Source organism: Dermacentor silvarum, chromosome 8, assembly GCF_013339745.2.
Source record: "Dermacentor silvarum isolate Dsil-2018 chromosome 8, BIME_Dsil_1.4, whole genome shotgun sequence".
Taxonomy (NCBI): Eukaryota; Metazoa; Arthropoda; class Arachnida; order Ixodida; family Ixodidae; genus Dermacentor; species Dermacentor silvarum.
Window position 1 is genome coordinate 5,891,993 of NC_051161.1, and position 21,811 is coordinate 5,913,803.

Consider the following 21,811-nt stretch of genomic DNA (forward strand, 5'->3'; position numbering starts at 1 on the left):
AGGGTGTTTCAACTATCATGCACCAAGATTTTAAAATATCCAAATGTCACGTAGCAGGACAGATCCAAGGTAATGTTGTTTGCCGTCGTTTAGAGATACTGAAAATTTTTTTGCGTTCCGCCTAGTTACATAATTAGTCCTAATTATTTATAATCTTCTCAAATATTGTAAATAGATGAAAAGTTTCAATGAGAAAGTTGTAGAGTAACGTAAAAAAACTCCCCATACAGCTTTCTGTTGCTCGATAGGTGCTACATAAAAGTGTTTTTTCGAGCATGAAAGAAGCCCGCGAATATTAGCAAAATTGTCACACCAGTGGCCACTCGAGGCACTTTGCGAGTATTCGCGGTCTTTCACGCTCTGAAAAACACTTAGCACCTATTGAGCAACAGAAAGCTGTATCGGGAGTTTTTCATGTTACCCCACAATTTTCTCATTGACACTTTTCATCAATTTATAATATTTGAGAAGATTATAAATACTTAGGACTAATTAGGTAATTAGGCGGAATGCAAAAAATTATTTGAGTAACTCCAAGCGACGGCAAGCAACATTACCTTGGTTCTGTCCTGCTACACGTGCGCGACATTTGCATATTTTAATAGTTTGGACACCCTGTATAATGACACAATGGAAGCATTGTTGTAAACTAAATCTGAAAATTTATTAGGCTAGCAGTTTCGAGAGCGGTACTTTCTTCGTCAGGGCAGGTTGAAAGTTCGTGCGCGCGTGTGCGGTTTACAGCGAGGTTCTTTACCTCCCAACGCATTTGTCGTGGTCAAAAATAATCTCTTTTGTGGGCCGATCCCAGAGATAGTGCAATCGTAGGCTAAAACTGAAGCTAAAAATGTGAATATGCTTTCGATCGAATCACACATACCGTGCATACCACATAGGTCATTTCGATAAAGAAAAGCATAAAATACGTCTCGTGTCAACGTGACAGAAGATACGGCGGCCGTTAACAATGGGAAGCACAATATGATTGATAACGACATCTGCTTGTAACAGGAACGTGATGTAAATAACCATATAAAAGATAAATTAATGTGCAGCTTTGTGACAGCACAGTTTGTAACACAGGACGCGACGTCACTACCTTACCTATACAGAGTGTTGCAGCGAACACTTTCAAATTAAAAAAAAAAAGTTGCCTGTGGCAGATAGCACAATTTTAGTTCACGAGCTGGTCTACTCGGAGAAGCGGACATTACTTGCACACAAAAAAATTGAAATGCATAATCAACTAATTAACCAAAATTCACTAATTAAGTTTGTAACGAATTACCTTATGGCCCATATCGCAATTTACGAATTCTAGTCGTCAAGTTCGCAAGGCGGATCCACTTGTAACGAATACTCAGGATGACACCAGTTTCGAGAGATTAATTCCCGAACTTTGCGGAGAATGGCATTGGCGTTCCAGTTACTTGCTTAACAAAACGTCTTTTTATGCATTGAAGTACAAAAGTAACCAGAACGCCAAGGCATTTCTCCGCAAAGTTCGGGAATTAATACCTCGAAACTGGTGTCATCCTGAGAAATTTTTAAGGGCAACAGACTTGGACAAGCGGCTGTAGCCCGGACAGATGTTTATAGTGCTACTGTGCTGTGCCACCTGTGACCGATTGTGTCTTCTTACTTTCTTTATCTCTACTTTGCTGTTACATTACCCCTCCCCTCTCTCCCCAGCGTAGGGTAGCAAACCGGATTTTCCCATTTGGTTAACCCCTTTCTTCTGTCTCTCTCTCTCTCTTTTGGTTAATTAGTCAATTATGCATTTCAATATTTTGTGCTAGTAATAACAACCGCCTCTTCGAGCAGACCAGCTCATGAACTAGAATTGTGCTATCTGCCACAGGCAACCTGTAAAATGTTTGAAAGTGTTCGCTGAAACAACCTGTATATAAAGAGGGCCCACCTAGTAAGGCATTGCATTTGTGTTATGACAGTGCTATGGGAAGGCCACGTACAGCGAGGACTCCTGAAGAGCTGCGTGCAATGGGAGGGGCGGGAAGAACAACGGCGTCGTGCTCGTGCCACGGACGAAGCGCGGCAGGACGATGAATGTCGTGAAGCCGAAAACGCGGCCAAGCGACGGAGGTACAATACAATCAATCCTTTCAAGGATGCAAATTATAAATTTACGAATAAATTTCTCGACGCAGAATTCGGATTTAGTTGCTCCGCGTGTGATCGACTGTGGTTCCACGTTAAGTGCATTTCGCTTGTCTCTGGTCCACTCTTTGTAGGTGCATGAAGTAATGGCGCAAGCCGCTGGAACGTCTTTGGATAATAATTAGGTAAAATGCATGCGAATGTCGCGATGTCAATGATTTCAAGCCACGTCGCAATGGGTAATCGTTATATAGGTGTCGTTTACAGTTTTGCTGTACAATCACCTTCACAGCGTGGATTGTAGACCACATTTTTTTACGTTACGCGGCGTTATGCCTCAACGAAATCGTGACGAGCGGACAAACGAACGGACACGATCGCCTTCTTTGAGCGTAGAATTGCTGTTCGCAGCAAAAGAAAGGTTAAAGAGGTGAGAGAGAGAGATCGTAACACAATGTGCGCTTACTCACACGCATGTGATAATAGCGTAAGACTCCAGAAGTCACGCGATGGCGAACCATGCTGTCAAAACTTTCTCGTGTTGTCAAAAGATGCCGCCTCTGCGCAGCGCGGAGCATTATAACTTTCTCTTGCAGGTTGGGCACCGCGGCTCACTGCGCAGTTCTCGTAAGAATGGTTCCAGGACCGAAAGGCCAGAATGGGAGGCCCGCATCTTGGGAGCTCTAATGGTCGCTCTTACGGAGTAGTACCCGGAAAAGGAGAGAACGTTAAAAAAAGATGACACAACTAATAACAATTGAAAAGAAAAGCAAGCATCGAAAAGGACAACAGCATAAATCCTATTTTCATTACATCAGCACTAAAGCTGGCGCTTTTTGCTTATATTAATTAAAGCCAGTGGATGACAACGAATAAAATAGACTAGGCAAGGCAGCAACCAAGGAGGCTCCATGTGGCTTTGTGTTATACGCATATCTGTGCGTGGAAAAAATGTCGCAGTTTCGCCCGAAAAGCGAAGCATCAATTGCGACAGCAAATTGGTAGAGAGCTATTCGGAGTAGGGATAGTAGAGTAGTTTTAACGGCCGCATAAACTTGGACACATTCGCTTTCTAACTGAATTGACAAGCGTGGTGTCATCGCGCACAAGCAAACATGAATAGATCACACTGAATGACCGCAGACAACGACTGTCAAAACGCTGGCGCGGCCGCTGCAGCGGGCGAAGAATCGTGCGGTCTATCGCTTCAACGGAAACTGAGCGGCGCTCTCAGAGGACAGCGCGAAATAGCGCCACATACAGATTCGTGGAAAGAGCGCCAGCCGGGAGAACGCAGGCTCTGCGCTAGAAAAACGAAGGGGCAACACTGGCGCACAGACAGCTGACCAATGTTGCGCCATCATGTCGTCGTCAACTGTATACCCGAACGCTGACTTGTGGCGTGAGTTGTACAAGTTTTGGCGCGAAATTCCGCAGATCGAACGTACATGTTGGAACCTCTGTGAAGCGGAGCTTTCTTGAAGTGGTGAAATAAATGCTATTGAAGTAAATGCGATGCCTCTTTATTGTCATCCTATAAAATATGTTATCTTATGCCGGCATAAAACAGCGTTCATAAGCTATGCCGAAGTTCTAATGGCAGTCCGTGGTGCGAATGCACATCGTGAGACGCGGCTATGACGTCGCGAGGACGAAGGAGGGACGACCGTTGAGGAGAGCGCAGAACAGCGATGCACGACAGGAAATTCAGTGTCAAAGTTGACAGTTCGCCCGCGTACCCAGTAGACGAGAAATATTGCTTGGGCATCTATGGAACGTTTCTTCTGGACATTGTGAACAGCTATAAGATATCCACATAAATTCAGATCAACAATAATAGACGTATCCACCGCTACAAAAAAATGTGGTTGATCCCTCTTATATAGGAATCGGTATAGAACACGAAAGTGAAACGTGTCTTCACAGAAGTAGTGTAATGTTTATTGCACATTGATATATAATGTCTATTGGTGTTTTGTGGCTAAAGCGCCCTTAGGCGTTGATGCACCCACGCTGACGCCTGGTGGCACGTCTCCTCCATCACGACTACCAACGTCGATGACCATGAGCAACCGTCGTGCATATGGAAGCTGCACTACGCTGCACACGCTAGCACAACGCGAAAGACGAATGCACGTAACTGACACACTAATACAACGCGCAAGACAAAGCACGTAACTGAATCGTCACCGAGTCAAATCAGCGCGTACAGCGCGTTGTAATTGCAGCCTCCGCGATCAACTTCAGAAACATTTTCAGAGCTAATTGCGGAGGCCACGCTCCGCTGTGCTGAGTACGGTGAACGCCACCTAGTAGTGCTTCTGCGAGAACGCGTTGGTAGTGCTTCTTGATGCCAGCGTCCCTTCGAATGCTGGCATCGAGGCGTCGTAGTGCTGAGACCACCGAAGCGTTCACTGTCGGTGCGCGTTAGTGTCATAATGCAGTACTTCTCTTTTCTGCTCGTAGGCGGCGGCACCGCCCCGAGCAAGAGCGCGGGTACACGGAGGAGTGTTAGATATATAAGGCGCGTCTGTGTAGCTCTCTGCAAATGCGTTTGTGGCGCAATGGGAGAAAGAAGAAGACGGCGTTCCGAACGGTCGCGTTTTTAACACGAAAGTGTTTTATTCCGGGGTCCACCAAGACTTCACTGACGTATTTCCGTCACGGAAATACGTCATAGAACATAATACAAAGAAAGAAACCAGAAGAAAAAGTTCCACAAACATGCAAAATTTAGGAATCGAACCCACGACCTCTCGGTCCGCGACGATAGATCGCCGAGCGTTTAACCCATTGCGCCACAAACGCATTTGCAGAGAGCTACACAGACGCGCCTTATATATCTAACACTCCTCCGTGTACCCGCGCTCTTGCTCGGGGCGGTGCCGCCGCCTACGAGCAGAAAAGAGAAGTACTGCATTATGACACTAAAGCCCGGGATACATGGAGCGAACTTTCTCGACGAACTTCACGCGTCAAGTAACGACGCGGCGACACGACGCAGGATGTTTGCTGTGTTGCAATACATGCGGCGAACGCCGCCGCGCGTTGGCCGCCGTGTTGGCGGCGGTCCCGGCCGCCCGCTTCGAACTGAATTTGGCGTTGTCCTTGTAGAATTCACTTAGTTGGAAGCAAATGACTGCGTAAACGGCTTTCGCTTAGTCTCAGGCCGCTTCGACGACAGAGTATTATGGATAACCTTGAGTAGTATTCGAGATCGCTTCTCGTTTCGAACGCGTCTAAGCCTAGCGAAAGAAATATCCGATGCCAGCGCCATCTATCGGGGAAGTCGGGAGATAGGCATGACGACAGCATGTGGCCTCTGAGATCAGAAGATTTCTGTTGAAGGTTGTTGTAGAGAGCTTGCACTGCTTGTCTGTTTCCTCGCAGATCAGCGGATATGGGATGTACAAATACAACGCGATTCCTGAGAGATCATACTAGGAACTACTCAATCGGTGCAGAGACATGCAGACACGGCAACACCAACGCGATTGCAGACGACGCGAAAAGGCGCGCGCGCGCGAAACACCAGCATGCATTGCGACCGGAACTAGTGCCTCCTGATTGGCTGTCGTCCACCGCTGCGCGCTAGACGCTTCCGGCGGCGGCGTTCACCCGACGAAAATGTTTGGACAGGCAGATCGGCTGCGGACGGCAAATTTCTTGACGCCGGCCGTCGGACGTTCGCCGCCCGACGAAGTTCTTCGCTCGGACGCCGGTTATTCGCTTCATGTATTCCGGCCTTAACGCGCACCGACAGTGAACGCTTCGGTGGTCTCAGCACTACGACGCCTCGATGCCAGCATTCGAAGGGACGCTGGCATCAAGAAGCACTACCAACGCCACCTAGGTGGCGTTCACCGTACTCAGCACAGCGGAGCGTGGCCTCCGCAATTAGCTCTGAAAATGTTTCTGAAGTTGATCGCGGAGGCTGCAATTACGACGCGCTGTACGCGCTGATTTGACTCGGTGACGATTCAGTTACGTGCTTTGTCTTGCGCGTTGTATTAGTGTGTCAGTTACGTGCTTCGTCTTTCGCGTTGTGCTAGCGTGTGCAGCGTAGTGCAGCTTCCATATGCACGACGGTTGCTCATGGTCATCGACGTTGGTAGTCGTGATGGAGGAGACGTGCCACCAGGCGTCAGCGTGGGTGCATCAACGCCTAAGGGCGCTTTAGCCACAAAACAGCAATAGACATTATATATCAATGTGCAATAAACATTACACTACTTCTGTGAAGACACGTTTCACTTTCGTGTTCTATACCGATTCCTATATAAGAGGGATCAACCACATTTTTTCATGTTCTCCGCTCCAAAGGATTTATCGGCCCCTGGCCGAGGTGCTGCTCAGGCGTCAGCCAGCAGCAATGACTACCGTATTGTGCTACCTCGTCTTCCTACCGGTAAGCTGGTTGTGGACTCCGTTTTCCTGCATGCTGACTTAGCTGGTCGACCGTACAGAGCCCAAGACTTCAGAGACGCCCTTCGGAATGTTATTGACCTAAAGGAAATAAGTTCCATTGGCCAATTTCAGATGTCGCACGTGTGGATGGTGACGTGCAAGTCACCAATGGCAAAATCAAATCTAGTCACGTGCGGGGATTTATCGGTGAAAGGAAGACGCTGCATCGTCATGGACCCTGAGCCCACGGAAGTAAAAATGAAGCTTTTATGGCTACCTGAGCGTTTGGAAGACGCCTACATTCGAGATTCACTCCAGGCTTACGGGAAAGTGAAATCTATATCAGCAGAAAGCTGGAGAGTATCGGAGATGGAAGAAATGCGTACTCTAAATCGTGATGTGGTGTTGTCTCTTGCTGACGGAGTAGGTGTGGGTGACGTTCCACATCTACTACCTGTCTGTGGAGTGCAGAGCCTTGTACTGATTCCAGGCAGACCCCCGCTTTGTCTCCGCTGTAACAAGGTTGGCCACATTCGTCGCAACTGCAGAACTCCACGTTGTGAAGACTGCCGGCGCTTTGGCCACACAGCTGAAGAATGTGTGGTAACATACGCCGACAAGTTACGACATAGGACACGACCTCCTGACGAATGCGTGCAAGAACACATAATGGACGCCACAGAGGTTCTCGACGCGACCGGAGATGTTCCTTGTGCCGCGGAGACCAGTTGTGCCGGCAAGTCTCGTCTAGATGTAAAAGACAATGTCATCGCACAACCGCCCAAGGACAAGGAAGGTAGCAAAGCGACAGATGATCAGTCCAAGCAACAGTGCAATGAGGCGCCCGTAATCAAACAGCCAGTTCCTGCCCAGCAAGCTAAAGAGGCAGCCGAAAATGAATCATCTGCTTCACCCAAGCTTCTCGACACGTGCCCTGTGCTGGTAGAGGACAGGCGAAGTAACGCGGATACATCAATTCCGAAGCGCCGTGCGACAAACACATCGGAAACAAGCACGGACAGCGACACGAACAGTACCACAAGAAAAGCACGTCGCCGCAAGACATCGAAACACTCAGGAAAGTGCCGACGATCACGGTCCAGGAGGCCTGGTGGGGGTTCGGAGGGAGCCTCACCGTTGCCCTCAAGGACCGACCACATAGATAATTAGGTCCGTATAGTGGTTAGTCACCATGGCGCTGACAAAGCAACTTCTCTTCGCAACTTTGAATGTACGGGGCCTTAGGTCTTTGCAGAAACAGGCACAGCTTCGCCGGCTTTTATCTAGGCATCGCCTCGACTTCGTCGCCGTGCAGGAGACGAAGATTGAGAGTGATGACGAAACAGAAAGGGCCTTGCGACCTTTTCTGTCTGAATATAATGTCTGCGTTTCACACGCCCTTGGTTTATCCGCGGGCTGCTTCCTGTTTCTGAAAAAGAGCCTACTTTGTTCAGCATTTAGTTACCATGTGGACGCTGAAGGCCGATACATATACTGCGATTTTGTGTTGCAGGGTGTGCCATGGCGAATAGTTAACCTCTACGCATTTAATAACGCTGCCAAACGAATTCTTTTATTTGATACTGTGTCTAATCTACTGGACTGTGAACGCTGCATTGTGTTAATGGGAGATTTCAATTGTGTATGTGATCCGAGTGATCGAAGTGGGATTAACATTCAGCGAGACAGGAGTGGTGAAGTTTTGTCTAACGTGATAGAGAATGCAGGGCTCATAGATATAGGAGCGTCGGGACAGGGTTCTTGCTCTTATACACGAATTCAAGGTCACTCTTACGCCCGCCTTGATCGAATTTATGTCTCTTCATCACTCCTCTCCCGAAGACTGTCTTGTAGTACTATCCCAGTTTCGTTCTCTGATCATTGTATGGTTATCGCAAAAATTGGTGAGAAATCTGTAACCAATTTCCGACCACAGTGGGCACTCTGGAAACTTAACTCTGAGCTCCTAAATGATCAGGAATTTATCAATCGTGTGCGTATGGCCCTAACAACTTGTTTTTCTACAGACTTGCCATTATTTGCTGCTTGGGAACTCTTTAAGCAAGAGGTTCGCACAGTGGCTATAGAAATTGGGTCGGTGAAATCGTTTTATAGAAAGAATGAAGAAAAAATGCTCCTCAAGAGCCTAAGTAGCATTTACGAGATGGAATGCGAAATGCCAGGCACTTACATAGAAGATATGGAAAATATTAAATGTGAGTTACAAAAGTATGACGCACTACGTTACCGAGGTGCGCGAGTTCGATCTCGAAACAGCCGTGCTTTGCACTCTGAACAGCCAACACGTCAAGCTTTACTTGATGAGCGACGTCACGGTACTTCAAAAGTAATTTCGGAAATCTACTCCAAAGGTAGTCTTGTAACAAATACGAATGACATAATTTCACAATTTGAAAGTTACTACAATGCTTTGTTCAGTGCACCTCCCGAAGATCATGATGCAAAAGTCTTAGAGAGTTTTGTGTCTCTAGTAAAACCTTTACAGAATGAGGAGTGTGCATTCATCAGTGGTACTGTTACCATTCAAGAAATTGAGCAAGCTATTGATCAGCTGCCTTTATCGAAAACCCCCGGCCCTGATGGACTTTCAAGCGAATTTTACAAAGCGTTCAAAGGGATTATCAGTTCCATATTATTGGATATATTTATTACAAGTTTAGAGGTGGACGCCCTTCCACAATCTTTTTGCAAAAACCACACAGTTTTAATCCCAAAAAGCTCAGATAAGGAAAAACTGCGTTCTGTTGAAAGCTACAGACCAATCACGCTGTCAAACGTTGATTATAAAATCTTTGCAAAAGTTTTATCTAATAGATTACAATTTGCGATGTCGATTCTCATTGGTTCCCATCAGACGTGCGGAATTAGAGGCCGATCAATTCAGACCAACATACATATCGCCCGTACACTTCTTGAGTACTGTTACGGTTCCACTGAGCAGCTTGCAATGCTCCAAGTAGACCTTGCTAAAGCTTTTGATCGAGTCAGTCATTCCTATTTATTTTCTCTTCTGGAACACGCCAATGTTGGCTCCATTGTGCTTAAAGGAGTTAGGCTTTGCTACACCCATTGTTCTACTCGTTTAGTTATTAATGGCCATCTGTCCAAACCCGTTGCTATCTGCTCTTCGGTAAAACAAGGATGCCCGATGTCCCCACTACTCTTCGCCCTTTACCTGGAACCACTATGCTTAAGCGTAATTCAGTCAAGTTCCATCCATGGCTTCAACATACTGGGTAATGAGGTTAAAGTGTTAGCTTATGCAGATGATCTAGCGTTTTTCTGCACAGATAAGCCCAGTGTTGAAAAGGTTGTAGCTACAATAGAGAAATTTGGCAGCGTATCAGGAGCACAAATGAACTCCTCGAAAAGCTTAGGCTTATGGTTCGGCTCCTGGTGTTATAAGCCAGAACAGTTTGCAGGCATTAAGTGGACTCATGTTCCGCCAACGTATCTTGGCGTGCCGCTAGACGCATATAAATTAAGCGCGCACTATTGGAAAGAACGGGTTTCAGCCTTGCAAAGTTACGCTCAGACATTCGTTCCATACCGACTTTCTATTTTCGGAAGGGCTGAAGCCTGCAATAAGTTTTTAGCAACTAAAATTTACTACGTATTGCAAGTTATTCACTGTGCCAGGCTCTACATCCAACGCTTTCACCGAATTTTTGCAACTTTCATATGGTCTTCCACTTTCGAGCCCATGAGGAGAGACAATGTTTTTAGACCAGTTAGTGAGGGTGGGCTCGGCTTAGTGCATCTTTACGTGCGGCAAATAGTGTCCCGTTTCTTCTTTTTTCGCGATCCTTCACATCCTATAATTCGGTCATTCATGCAAGTCACACTTGTTGATGCTTTACCTGATTTAGTTGTTTCATCAAATTTTTCTTCGCCTTTATGCTTGTTGGGGTTCATGCAGGAGGTTTATTTGGCGGTTCGTTTCCTGACAGTTCGGTTTTCTACTGAATACTTGTACTCCGTGTCGCGTAAAAAGTTATACAAAGATTTACTGTCCATGCTTTTTCCACCTCCATTTTACCGATCACTATACATTGAATGGCCAGGCCACGATGTACTAAAACGAGTTCGTAAAATGTATATATCCCCATGCTGCAAAACATTCTTTTACAAACTTCATAGTGAAACTTTACCGGTAAAAACATGGCTACAGAAAAAGGGTATATTTGTGACTTCTGTTAATTGTCGTCTTTGTGATGTGCCAGAGACAATTGAACACTGTTTTATTGATTGCAAAGATGCCATTCTATTTTGGGACATCCTCCAACGGACTCTAAAGAAAGACCTTGAAATCAACCCCCATACAGTGCGATATCTGCTGCCGACCCATGATGACAGTGTACCTTTCGACGTGTTCTTTCTCATGGGAATGCACAGTCTGTGGAAGACGCGAATGATGGACCGCAACGCCGAACCGGTTGTACCCACAAGAGTAAATTTCATCCAGATGACTGTGCACCTAAAGAATGTTTATGATAGACTTGATGTTCAACCGGACTGGTACCCCATTTTGGTGAGGTGCTTAGCCTTACCACCCTTTTAAAGCGGAATAGTGCTTCTTCTGTTTTTCTGTGTGTGACTCATTGTACCCACCTTTCTATGACTATGCACAATTAGTGAATGTTTTATTGGATGACATGTTAATGTATTAAATACCATGAAAGAAAAAAAAAGCGTTTGTGGCGCAATGGGTTAAACGCTCGGCGATCTATCGTCGCGGACCGAGAGGTCGTGGGTTCGATTTCCAAATTTTGCATGTTTGTGGAACTTTTTCTTCTGGTTTCTTTCTTTGTATTATGTTCGTGTACATTGTAAGCTGACGTATTTCCGTGACGGAAATACGTCAGTGAAGTCTTGGTGGACCCCGGCATAAAACACTTTCGTGTTAAAAAAAAAAAAAAGACTCCATCTTCCGCTAAAGGGAACCATGTGTGGATGCGAAGCAGCGGGGCGATGGTTAGCTTGAGCGGGAGATGGTGTAATTTTATTGAGAGGACGAATGAGAATGTATAAGAGAAGAGAGAGAACGTGGTGGTTGCCTGTTTATTTATTTAGAGACCGTATGCGATTCCTAGCGTCGGTGCACGGGGAGCTTTGAAGACGACGGCCTTGTGGTCGGTGAAGTGTAGCGTCAAGGCTTGCTGTTCCAGAGTTTTAATTCTGAAGTTTGCGAAGATCAGGTCTATGCACGTTCCCCTAATGGTGGTCGGTTGTTTGTGGCCGTAGGAAATGCATCGCAATGAGTACACGTCTAGCATGTGCTGGACCAGCGAATCGTTCGTCGTTATGTCCACGTTGAAATCACCCACAGTATACGAAGGGCGCGTGGCTGTATGTCGCGATTTGGCTTCCCGAGCCCGGAGTTCAGGGTCCGCTTGTCGCCATTCACGTTTCCTTTCGGCTTCGCGAGCCCAAACTTCGGCATCGCCACGTCGCCGCTCCCGTTTCGCGGCAGCGGCCCGAGCGCTCATCGCGGCGCTGCACAGGAGAGAGAATGAGGCGCGCGCGCTCCGTGATTTTCATACCGCGGAACTACCGTGGCGCCGCCAGCGGAGTATGCAGCTGTCGCACCACCTATCGTGCGCGCCGCTCCGTAGAGTAGAGGATTCCTAGAGGAGAGAAAGGGGGGGGGAGCGTAGAAGAGGAGAGAGAGGGGAGGGGACGCGCATGCGCTGTGGGGGTGTGAGACGCCGCGGGACGGAAGGAAGGACGGACAAAGCCCCCGCCATAAGCTGCTTCGCATCTAAAATGCCATCCGTGTTACGTTGCGGGTCAGTCGCACAAGGAAGCTTATATCCATTTGGTAAAATGCGCTATATATACATTAACGAGATACTATTTAGTACATTATTCCCCTAATGTGCGAAAATAGTTTACTGCTTTTCTATTAGCCGAACGTGCATTGTACACTCGTGAGCAAAAGTACCCCTGAAGCGCGGGCCAAACTGCATCGACGCGCCATCTTCCGGCGCGGTGCTTGCTGTCCCATCATAACTGCCTGCATGTCATGTTGCCTTTCTTAGCGAGATACGCTGCTCGCCGACTAATCGTACAGCGGGCCTGCATAGTTGAATTTCTTTCTCTATGGGGCCTGTGTCACTCTGCTCCGGCACATCCGGGCCGCTGTTTCGCCGAGATGACTGCGGTATTATAATAGAGCCACGGCATTCGCGCATCGCAAGCCTTCGGTGCGCAGCCTTCTCTCGCGCCTGTCGATGACTCGCGCAGAATGCCTTGTTCTTGCCGCGGCACTGCGGCCGTGTGTGATCAGAAGCGCTTCCAATATTTGCTGCCGCTTATTGAAGCACGAGTCATGAGGGAGGCCGAATGCTGCACCAGGGAGGCCAATTCCTGTTCTGGTGAGGGAGTGACTTTGTTGAAGCTTAGCGGGCCTGCTTAATTTGGTTGCACCTGGACTAGTATAGCCCCACTAGCTCTCGGCGATATATATTTTTTTACTTACGACCTTCAGATTAGAAGCCGGGTGTTCCACCTTTGCTCCACGCCACCGCCATCACAGTGGAGATCACAGGGAGAGGCCTTCGTCCTGCAGTGGACATAAACATAGGCTGATGATGATCATTCAAGCGCGGTTTTCTCATCGATGTCCTTTGTAGCGCAACAGGATTGCAACAGAGTATGGACACTTTAATCTATGAAAGTAGTAGCATGCACGTCGGCAGCAAATATTGGAAGCGTTTCCGATAACACCACGTCGCAGAAAGAAACAAGCGTTCTGGCTGAGTCATCAAAAGACGCGACAGAAGTCGGTAGACCGCGCGTGAACGGAAGAAATGCAATACACGAAGGACGCGCGAGCCAGCAATGCCGCCGCCACTCAGTCAAAGAGCGGCGCAGATATGCGGAGCGGCACAGGTCGACAAGCAGCCTACATACATCGACAGGGAAAGCAACATGAGAGGCCGTGAGGCGCCACAGCCGATAACGCGCCGGAAGGTGGCGCGTCGATGCAGTTTGGTCCCGTGACTCCGTATACTTTTGCTCCCGGGCGTACACGAAATTTCGATAACCTTGCTTCTTATTTCTGGGGTTTTACGTGCCAAAACCAGTTCTGATCATGAGGCATGCCGTAATGGAGGGTCCGGATTAATTTTGACTACCTGGGGTTCTTTAACGCGTACTACAACGCAAGCACACGGGCTTCTTGCATTTCGCCTCCATCGAAATGCGGCCGCCTCGGCCGGGATTCGATCCCGTGACCTCGTGCTCAGCAGCGCAACGCCTTAGCTGGCTGAGCCACCGCGGTGGGTCAAATAACCTTGCTGAGAAAAATGACAACTCGCACGAGTGCCCGGTATACCGGGATCTCTTGCAGAATGGCGGTGAAATAGGTTTATTGAAATACATCCCCACTCTTCTCGAAGGATATTATTCACAGGGAGGAAAAAGACAATATTAATAAAAACTCAGTGCCATTCTATATATATTGTGAAGGTGGATGACCAGCGGAGCTGTATATATGGTGATAAACAATATTGATTTAGATAAAGACACATACCACATGAATTGTCATTTTCTACCGTCTTGATTATTTTGTCACTAAGGTGACTATAGCTTTGTGGTCGTAGACGGCCGTGAGTTCTGTAACGATGCTTGAGCGGGAATGTGCGCCAAGGCGGCGGGAGGCGTTAGCAGCCTTCGCAGCCATTCCCGCTTCTGCTCACGCCGTCGTTCTTCGAGCTGTTCTTCCTCGGTCGGCACAATACGTGGCCTAACCATTACACGGCTGGAACACAACTGATGTAGCGTGCCTATGCGCTGCGTGACGTAACCAGCGAAAGAGAGACACCCATTTACTATTAAACGCAGTTGGGGCGATACGCTTTTGCTTAGTATCGAGGCTAAGGCGTTTTTGGTCTATGCGCTCGGCCTACGCACGTAGCGATCCGCTGGAAACTAGCGTATAACAGCTCCGCTATGAAAAGGGTGCAGAAAAATAGGGAGGGGTATTTGGGAGATCTTTAGCAGAGCGCTTGTTATAGGCACGGAGCCTCGACCATCGCTTCATGAACAGTGCACCTCGTGGCTATCCTTGTCGTCCGCGTCGGGAACGGCCACGCTAGGACGGCAGCTATCCAATGTGATGGCGACTAATGCTTCGCTGCTCATAACGGCCGGTTTTATTGCTCTGCACGGCACTGATCGTTTTTGCGAGGTGTAGCAATAACAAAAGGCGAACTCTTCTGCTAAACAGGTCGTATGTCCTCGAAGTGAAAGAGGCTGGCGTCGATGTCGAGGTTTCGGGCCTGTGCCCTTTCTCAAGCACGGATGAACGCCCCGTTTGAGTCCGTGACCCTATCATATATCCATGCAATCCTTCTGGCAGCAGTTTTCTTCCTCTTACGCAGCCCTTTTATGCTCGTATTCCGCATTATAAATATTAAAGTATATCAAGCAACAGATGCATCCCTTACATTACCAACATTACCATTCATACTGTTCATACGAGCCGCTTGTGGGCTTTTTGGGGAAAAAGATATGTGGGCTGTAAGCAGGATGCCACTCTTCATTGAATTTCACATTGCCGACAAAGGGCGTACTTCATATTTTTTGAATATTTGTGGGCAGGCACATTTATTTTTGTTCTTGGTGCGCAAAAAAAAACCAACATATAATAAAAAGTCCGTATAATCCACATTCAAACAATGCATGTAATTGTCTGATTAGCTATGCCGTTTTCATAAAAATTATCCCAACTATATAAGCGCGCTCAAACTGGCAGTTTCCTCGAACAACTAGACGCTCACTTAGAAATATCCCAGTTTAAAGATGTAAAGAACAACGGGACTTATTCTTGCCCGCAAAGCAGTTGTGGCCATAGTACACGGAGCTTCGACTCCCAATGCCCTTTGTTGGGGAGCCATACTGTTTTATCCCCGCCGCGTGCCCGAAAGTACTGTTTCATCCGACCAAGTCCGGACTTTGACTCAGACCCATGCCGACACATAAAAATACAGCTCCAAAAAAAAAAAAAAAGAAAGAAAGAAAGAAAATGATCCGCCTCCATTCTCCCCTGTGAAAGTGGGTGTACAGTTAATCTGGTGCCGACGTAAGACAAGCACAACCGACGTAAGACAAGTACCACCACCCCAGCTGACGTTAGACGACGCTAGACAAGCACTAACGCCACAAGTTACCTCAGACAACCACAAACTGCCGATGTAATAATTTCATTTGGACAGTGATTGCCATGACGTCGATTACGGTCGCGGCACACGCTGTACAACACATGATACGGGCAGAGCACCCACGCATCAAGGACAGATACATTGCTTGCACACGTACTACGTCACGCGCTATTGCGCGTGTGCGGAAGTGCAGCATACATCCTCATCCTTCTAGGCGGCCCGCCAATCGTAAGTGCCTTATCGCACTGTAGATCGGGGTGAAAGGATGCGCAGATTTCGGAGCGCAGACCGCGAGCAACTAAGTACAACCAGTGCCGGCCGTCTGCGGTATAACTGCGTCGGTGAAGCAGGTTGTCGCGAACCGCGAAATGGCGAGCCTGACGACGCAATGTGCGAGTGATTGACTGTGATGATGGATCAGCAACACGGTGTAAGATATATACTCTTTAGGTGAGGACACTCGCCAGACTCGATCGACCAGATAAAGTAGCAAAGGCGCGCGCCGATCGGCCCGGTGACGGCAGCGGATACCTATCGGTAGTACGACGCAACTTCAACACAGAGAGCTTTTTATTGGTTTAATCTCCCGTTGTTATAGCAACCGGCGGTTCGCGGGAAATTCGAAATGATTAGTAGTAGTAGAGGTTCGGGGTGGGAAAAGATGCATATTTCTGCAGCCCTTATAGGGAGCACGGCTCAGCATCTGAGGGGAGGGGAATGGGGGGGGGAGAAAGAAGGAAATAGTGGGAGAAGGGTGGAAGGGAGAGGAAATGATTGAGTGACGCACGAAAGTAGGCCACCGGGGAGAGGGCATGCGCGCGTTCCTTGTCGGCGCACGCTCTCGCCTGCGTTCTAACTGAAGTTGCGTCGTTCCGCCGATAGGTATCCGCTGCCGTCACCGCCCCGATAGACGCGCGCCCTTGCTACTTTATCTGGTCGATCGCATCTAGCGAGCAAGCCGAGGAGTGTCCCCACCTAAAGAGTATATATATTACACTGTGGTCAGCAAGCAAGTCTATAATCGAGGCAATCCGCGGGTGTTTGTGCTGCTCGGAAGCGATAGTCTCAAGCTCGATTGAAGAAACAGCGAGCTGGGATAGTGAGCAGCAGGTATTCTCGTCAGGCAAGGGAGAGCGTGATAGGGCATCGGCATCAGAATGTTGGCGTCCGTTGCGGTACAGCACGCGGATATCGTAGTCCTGCAGGCGAAGTGCCCAGCGGGCAAGACGACCTGAAGGATCCTTCAACGATGACAGCCAACATAGTGCATGGTGGTCGGTGATGACACGAAATGGGGGCGGCCATACAAATAAGGACGGAACTTAGTCAGAGCCCAGATTGTCGCCAGACATTCTTTTTCCGTGACAGTGTAATTGGTCTCGGCTTTCGTAAGGGTGCGACTGGCATAGGCCACGACATATTCAGGAAAGCCAGGTTTGCGCTGCGCAAGGACAGCGCCGAGGCCAACACCGCTGGCATCTGTGTGTACCTCTGTAGGGGCCGTCGGGTCGTAGTGGCGCAAAATTGGGGGAGTCGTCAGCAAACGACGGAGATTTGCGAACGCTTCCTCGCACTCTGACGACCACGAATGAAGGGGTCCGTTGCTTCCAAGGAGCTTCGTCAGAGGTGATATGATGGCGGCGAAATGTCGAATGAAGCGTCGGCAGTAGGAACGCAAACTTACGAATCTTCGCAGTCCTTTGATGGACGTAGGTTTAGGTCTTTATATCTACTTTGCTGTCACTTTACCTCCCCCTCCCCTCTTTCCTCAGCGTAGGGTAGCAATCTGGATCTTCCTATCTGCTTAACTTCCCTGCCTTTTCCCTTTCTTCTGTCTCTCTCTCTCTCTCTCAAATTAAGTTGCGGCAGAAAATTTATGAAGTAGGACTTACACACACACTGCAGATATGATAGCATCGGATTGTAATTCGAATATACGAGAAAACATAATTCTGTTAAGCGGACCCCTTTTCCAGCTGCCGTTTGCGGTCTAGCTGTCTGAGTGGCCGCTAGGTGGCGGTACTGCTTTGTATGAGCAGTACCGCCACCTAGCGGCCATAGGCGGACACGGCAATACAATTGTTGGATTGGAAAGAGGAAACCACGTAAGTGGTGGAACAAGGAAATTAAACAAGCTATAGAAGAGCGTAAAGAGGCATCTAGGGTTCATCGAGAAGCCAAAAAGTTGGGATTACAAGAAGAAGAGGTGCTCCTTAGATGGAATACGTACCGAGAAAAGAAAAGGGTTGCGAGTGAGCTCGTGCAAGAGAAAATTAAATGCGCAAGTGAACGTTGGGTGCATAACATTCACAAAAGAGACAAAGGCGCCCCAAAAAGATTCTGGAACCATATAAAAGCACTCGGAGCTCCAACTAGAAACTCGCAAACGGCTATAAGGGATGAAGACGGTAACATCTATGAAGGCGATGATGCGCTGCGGTACATCACAGACGTTATCAGGCATAACTTCGGTACGAGAAAAAGCCTAGTTCAGACAACAGATCCAGCAGCAACAGAGAGGCCTGAGAGATCAAAATTCAGCATAGAAAGCTTTTATTGGAAAAAGGCAGCAGAAAATGTCCCTAACAACACGGCAGCAGGACCCGATGAAATCCCAATACAGCTAATCAAAAACCTCGGTCCAAAAAGCAAGGCACTGCTGACTAATGCCATAGAGCAAGTGATTAGAACAAAGAATATTCCCGTTGGATGGCGTGAAAGCAAGATGAATCTTATCTACAAAGGCAAAGGAGATAAGGATAAGACGAGCTCGTACAGGCCAGTTACAGTAACGTCGGTGATATATAGAATGGCAATGCAAGCCATAAAATTAGAACTGTCGAAGTGGGTGGAGGAAAACGGTGTATTGGGGGAACTACAGAATGGGTTCAGGCCAGGCAGACGCTTAGAAGACAATATGTTTGTACTAACTCAGTGCATAGAGATTTCAGTAGCTCAGAAAAGACCTTTATGGATAGCATTTCTAGATATTAAAGGAGCTTATGACAACGTAGACAGGGAATTGTTGTGGAATATTCTTCAATACGAAGGCATAGATGACGATTTCGTGGAGCTGCTGAGGGAGATATATCGAGACAACCAAGTACAAGTGGCATGGGAAGGCCGAAAAGGAAATGAAATGGTGGGAATTCACCAAGGATTGAAGCAAGGATGCCCTCTGTCACCATTGTTGTTCACGCTTTACGTCAAGGGCATAGAAAGACGACTGGAAAACAGCGAATTAGGTTTTGATTTATCCTACATGCGTAATGGACAAATGGTGCAACAGAAGATCCCTGGACTGATGTACGCAGACGACATTGTGCTACTAGCGGACAATAAAAAAGATTTACAGATACTTGCGAATATCTGTGGGAACGCAGCGACAAATCTAGGCCTTAAGTTTAGCACAGAGAAATCAGGGATTATGATCTTTAATGAGCACACGAGTAACTTCGTGGTGTCAATTCAACAGCAAGTAATACCCATAGTGAAGCAATATAAGTACCTCGGCGTACACATAAACGAAGGAAAGAATTACTCAATCAACCACCAAGATAATCTGAAAATAAAGGGGAAGCGGAATGCAGCATTAATGAAACACAGAGCACTGTGGGGCCACAATAAGTATGAGGTGGTGCGTGGAATCTGGAAAGGAGTAATGGTGCCAGCGCTAACATTCGCAAATGCCATTATATGCTTAAAATCGGATATATTGGCGGGTTTGGAAGTTAACCAAAGATCAGTAGGCCGGTTGGCTTTGGGAGCACACGGTAATACGACAAATGAGGCAGTGCATGGAGACATGGGTTGGGCCTCTTTTGAAGTCAGAGAAGCACAAAGCAAAATTAGTTTTGAAGAAAGGCTCAGGAACATGGATGAAAATAAATGGGCAGCTAAAGTGCACAAGTATCTCTACATGAAAAGCGTGGACACAGAATGGAGGAAGAGGTCAAGGAAGTTGGCAACCAAGTACAGGATAATCGAAACTGTAAATAGACAACCAGGGGTCATCAGAAAGAAAGTGAGAGAAATAGAGACCGTGAATTGGATGCAAAGAATGGAAACGAAAAGGACAATGGAGATTTACAAGAATGAGAAGAAAGAAATTAGAAGGGAAAATCTGTACGATAACACAAAGGGCAGTGCCTTGCTATTTGAGGCTCGAGCCGGTTGCCTAAGGACGAAAACATATCGGAACAAATATTCGGAATTAGATGAGACATGTGTATGCTGCAGTAAAGATCCAGAGACCACTCAGCACATCCTAATGGAATGTGACGGGATCCACCCAGCGAGAACCGTAGGTAACGTGCAACTCCCAGAAGCGCTTGGGTTTAAAGTGGAAGGGAACATAAACAGATCAGCCGTAGAGATCAGCAAGAGACGATTAGAGTACTGGTGGAAAAAAAGTAGGGAAAAGATGGATGCGACCTGATCTCTTAAAATCATAGGCAGCGGTACAAGGTAAATTTTTGAAAAAGAAAAATAATGATAGGTATACAAAAATGCAAGATAAAGAACATGTATAGTATACCTGATTAAATCAAGCAGGCTAGGTGACTATTTGTCGCCGCCCCGTTTCAAAGGGGATGCCAATAAATCATCATCATCATAGCCCTAGCCTACAAACCCCTGCCGAGTAGATGGGGCTTGTACGTTTCTTCGGTGCTCCTCCGAACGAATTGCACTGACGAGAGCCACGTTGTGCTCGAGCCACAACCGGTCACACGCTCTGCAACTGGCTCCGAAGTTCTGGTTGACAAACTCTCGTTGAAACCTGGCCGTCGCATACGGGAAGTTGGCGCTAGCGTTGCCGAGGCGTGCACCACCGTTGTCGGGTTCCTGGAGCGCTATAGACGACACTGACGTTTGGCCTCAACATCGCGCTCCCTCAACTCGGGGTCCGCGGCTCTTCACTGACGCTTCGCCTGGGCTTTGGAAGCTCCCACGCTAGAATCGGCCCGTCGACGACGAACCCTTTCCCGAGCGCGTTCATTCTGGGTAGATTTCCATGAAATTTCTTCAAAGTAAGTCTGTCCGTTACGTAAGACAATGAATGACTCATACCCCCTTAAGCAATGGCTCATACCTCCGCCAACGCGGCCTCCCCATAAAGACGACAGAAGAGAAGTGAAATTCTACACTGGAATGATTAGCGGCAACGCAGGCAGCTGCGGAAGCAGACGGCGACGACAAACGCGGGAGCAGTGGCACGAGCGCGTGCCGACCACCTGTGCAGTTCTGAGAGTACCACGTCGCTAGCGCCGCCCTGTTGAAATCTGAATATGCGCATTAGAAGCTATCAAAAATGGGAAAAAATGTTTTCACGTTCTACAATCACTAAATGTAATCTGCACGCGCAGATTTTTGTAAATGTTTTATCTCTTGCTGCTTTAACAAGCAACGCTTTTTTTTTTTCGCGTTATCTGAGGAACCACCTAAAGAAGTTATAGTGCGATGCCGTGTGTCAACGCCGCAATTCCTTTCTGCAAAGGGTCCTTCAGAGTAACAAAAGGGGTTTCCTGCAACGGACTTTACTTTTGCCCGTGTGGCAGGGGCATTACTTCCCAAACAAGTTACAAAAAAAAAATTCCTTCCGAGTTCTTCCTAATGTTTGTTCACAATATCACTCAAGCTGTAACTTCAAGTAGGCTGAAGTTTTATTTGTCATTTCCAATAGCGACGTTCAAATGGCAGATACAGGGCACCATACACTTTATTGTCATCTTTTGGCTTTGAGCCAGGGTTGCCTGTGCTCTTTTCAACGCCAGCGGTACGTGAGTTGCGCGCACATTTGCAGCCGACCACTTTGACGCGACAAGTAGAAAAAGCAGCGACAGACGTCTAGCGCGCTGCACTGCTGGAAGAAAAGCGGTTGAAGGCGGCGGCACCACAGGCAGCAAAAAACGCCACATGGTAACCATTTTATGCTTACGTCTACTCTCAATTACGGGAGAGCCTGCAATTTTTGAAAATTGCGTTTGCAGCAGTTGCTGTGTCACAGCTGCACCGGGAAGAACGCCCCACACTAATGGCGCATTTCATTGGCAGAACAGGAGCGGAGGCAAACAGCAGAGAGGAGCAGAGCAGTACAG

At 47.6% G+C, this 21,811-nt stretch overlaps 1 protein-coding gene and 1 pseudogene across 1 annotated transcript; both read left to right on the forward strand.

Annotated features, from left to right (window-relative positions):
- LOC119460553 (uncharacterized) overlaps positions 1-21,811 on the forward strand; it is a 234,754-nt pseudogene that overhangs the window by 45,389 nt on the left and 167,554 nt on the right.
- On the forward strand, positions 6,424-7,708 carry LOC119461926 (uncharacterized). The gene has a single exon (XM_037723291.2). The coding sequence runs from the start codon at positions 6,424-6,426 to the stop codon at positions 7,693-7,695; it is 1,272 nt and encodes a 423-aa protein (XP_037579219.2). The 3' UTR covers positions 7,696-7,708.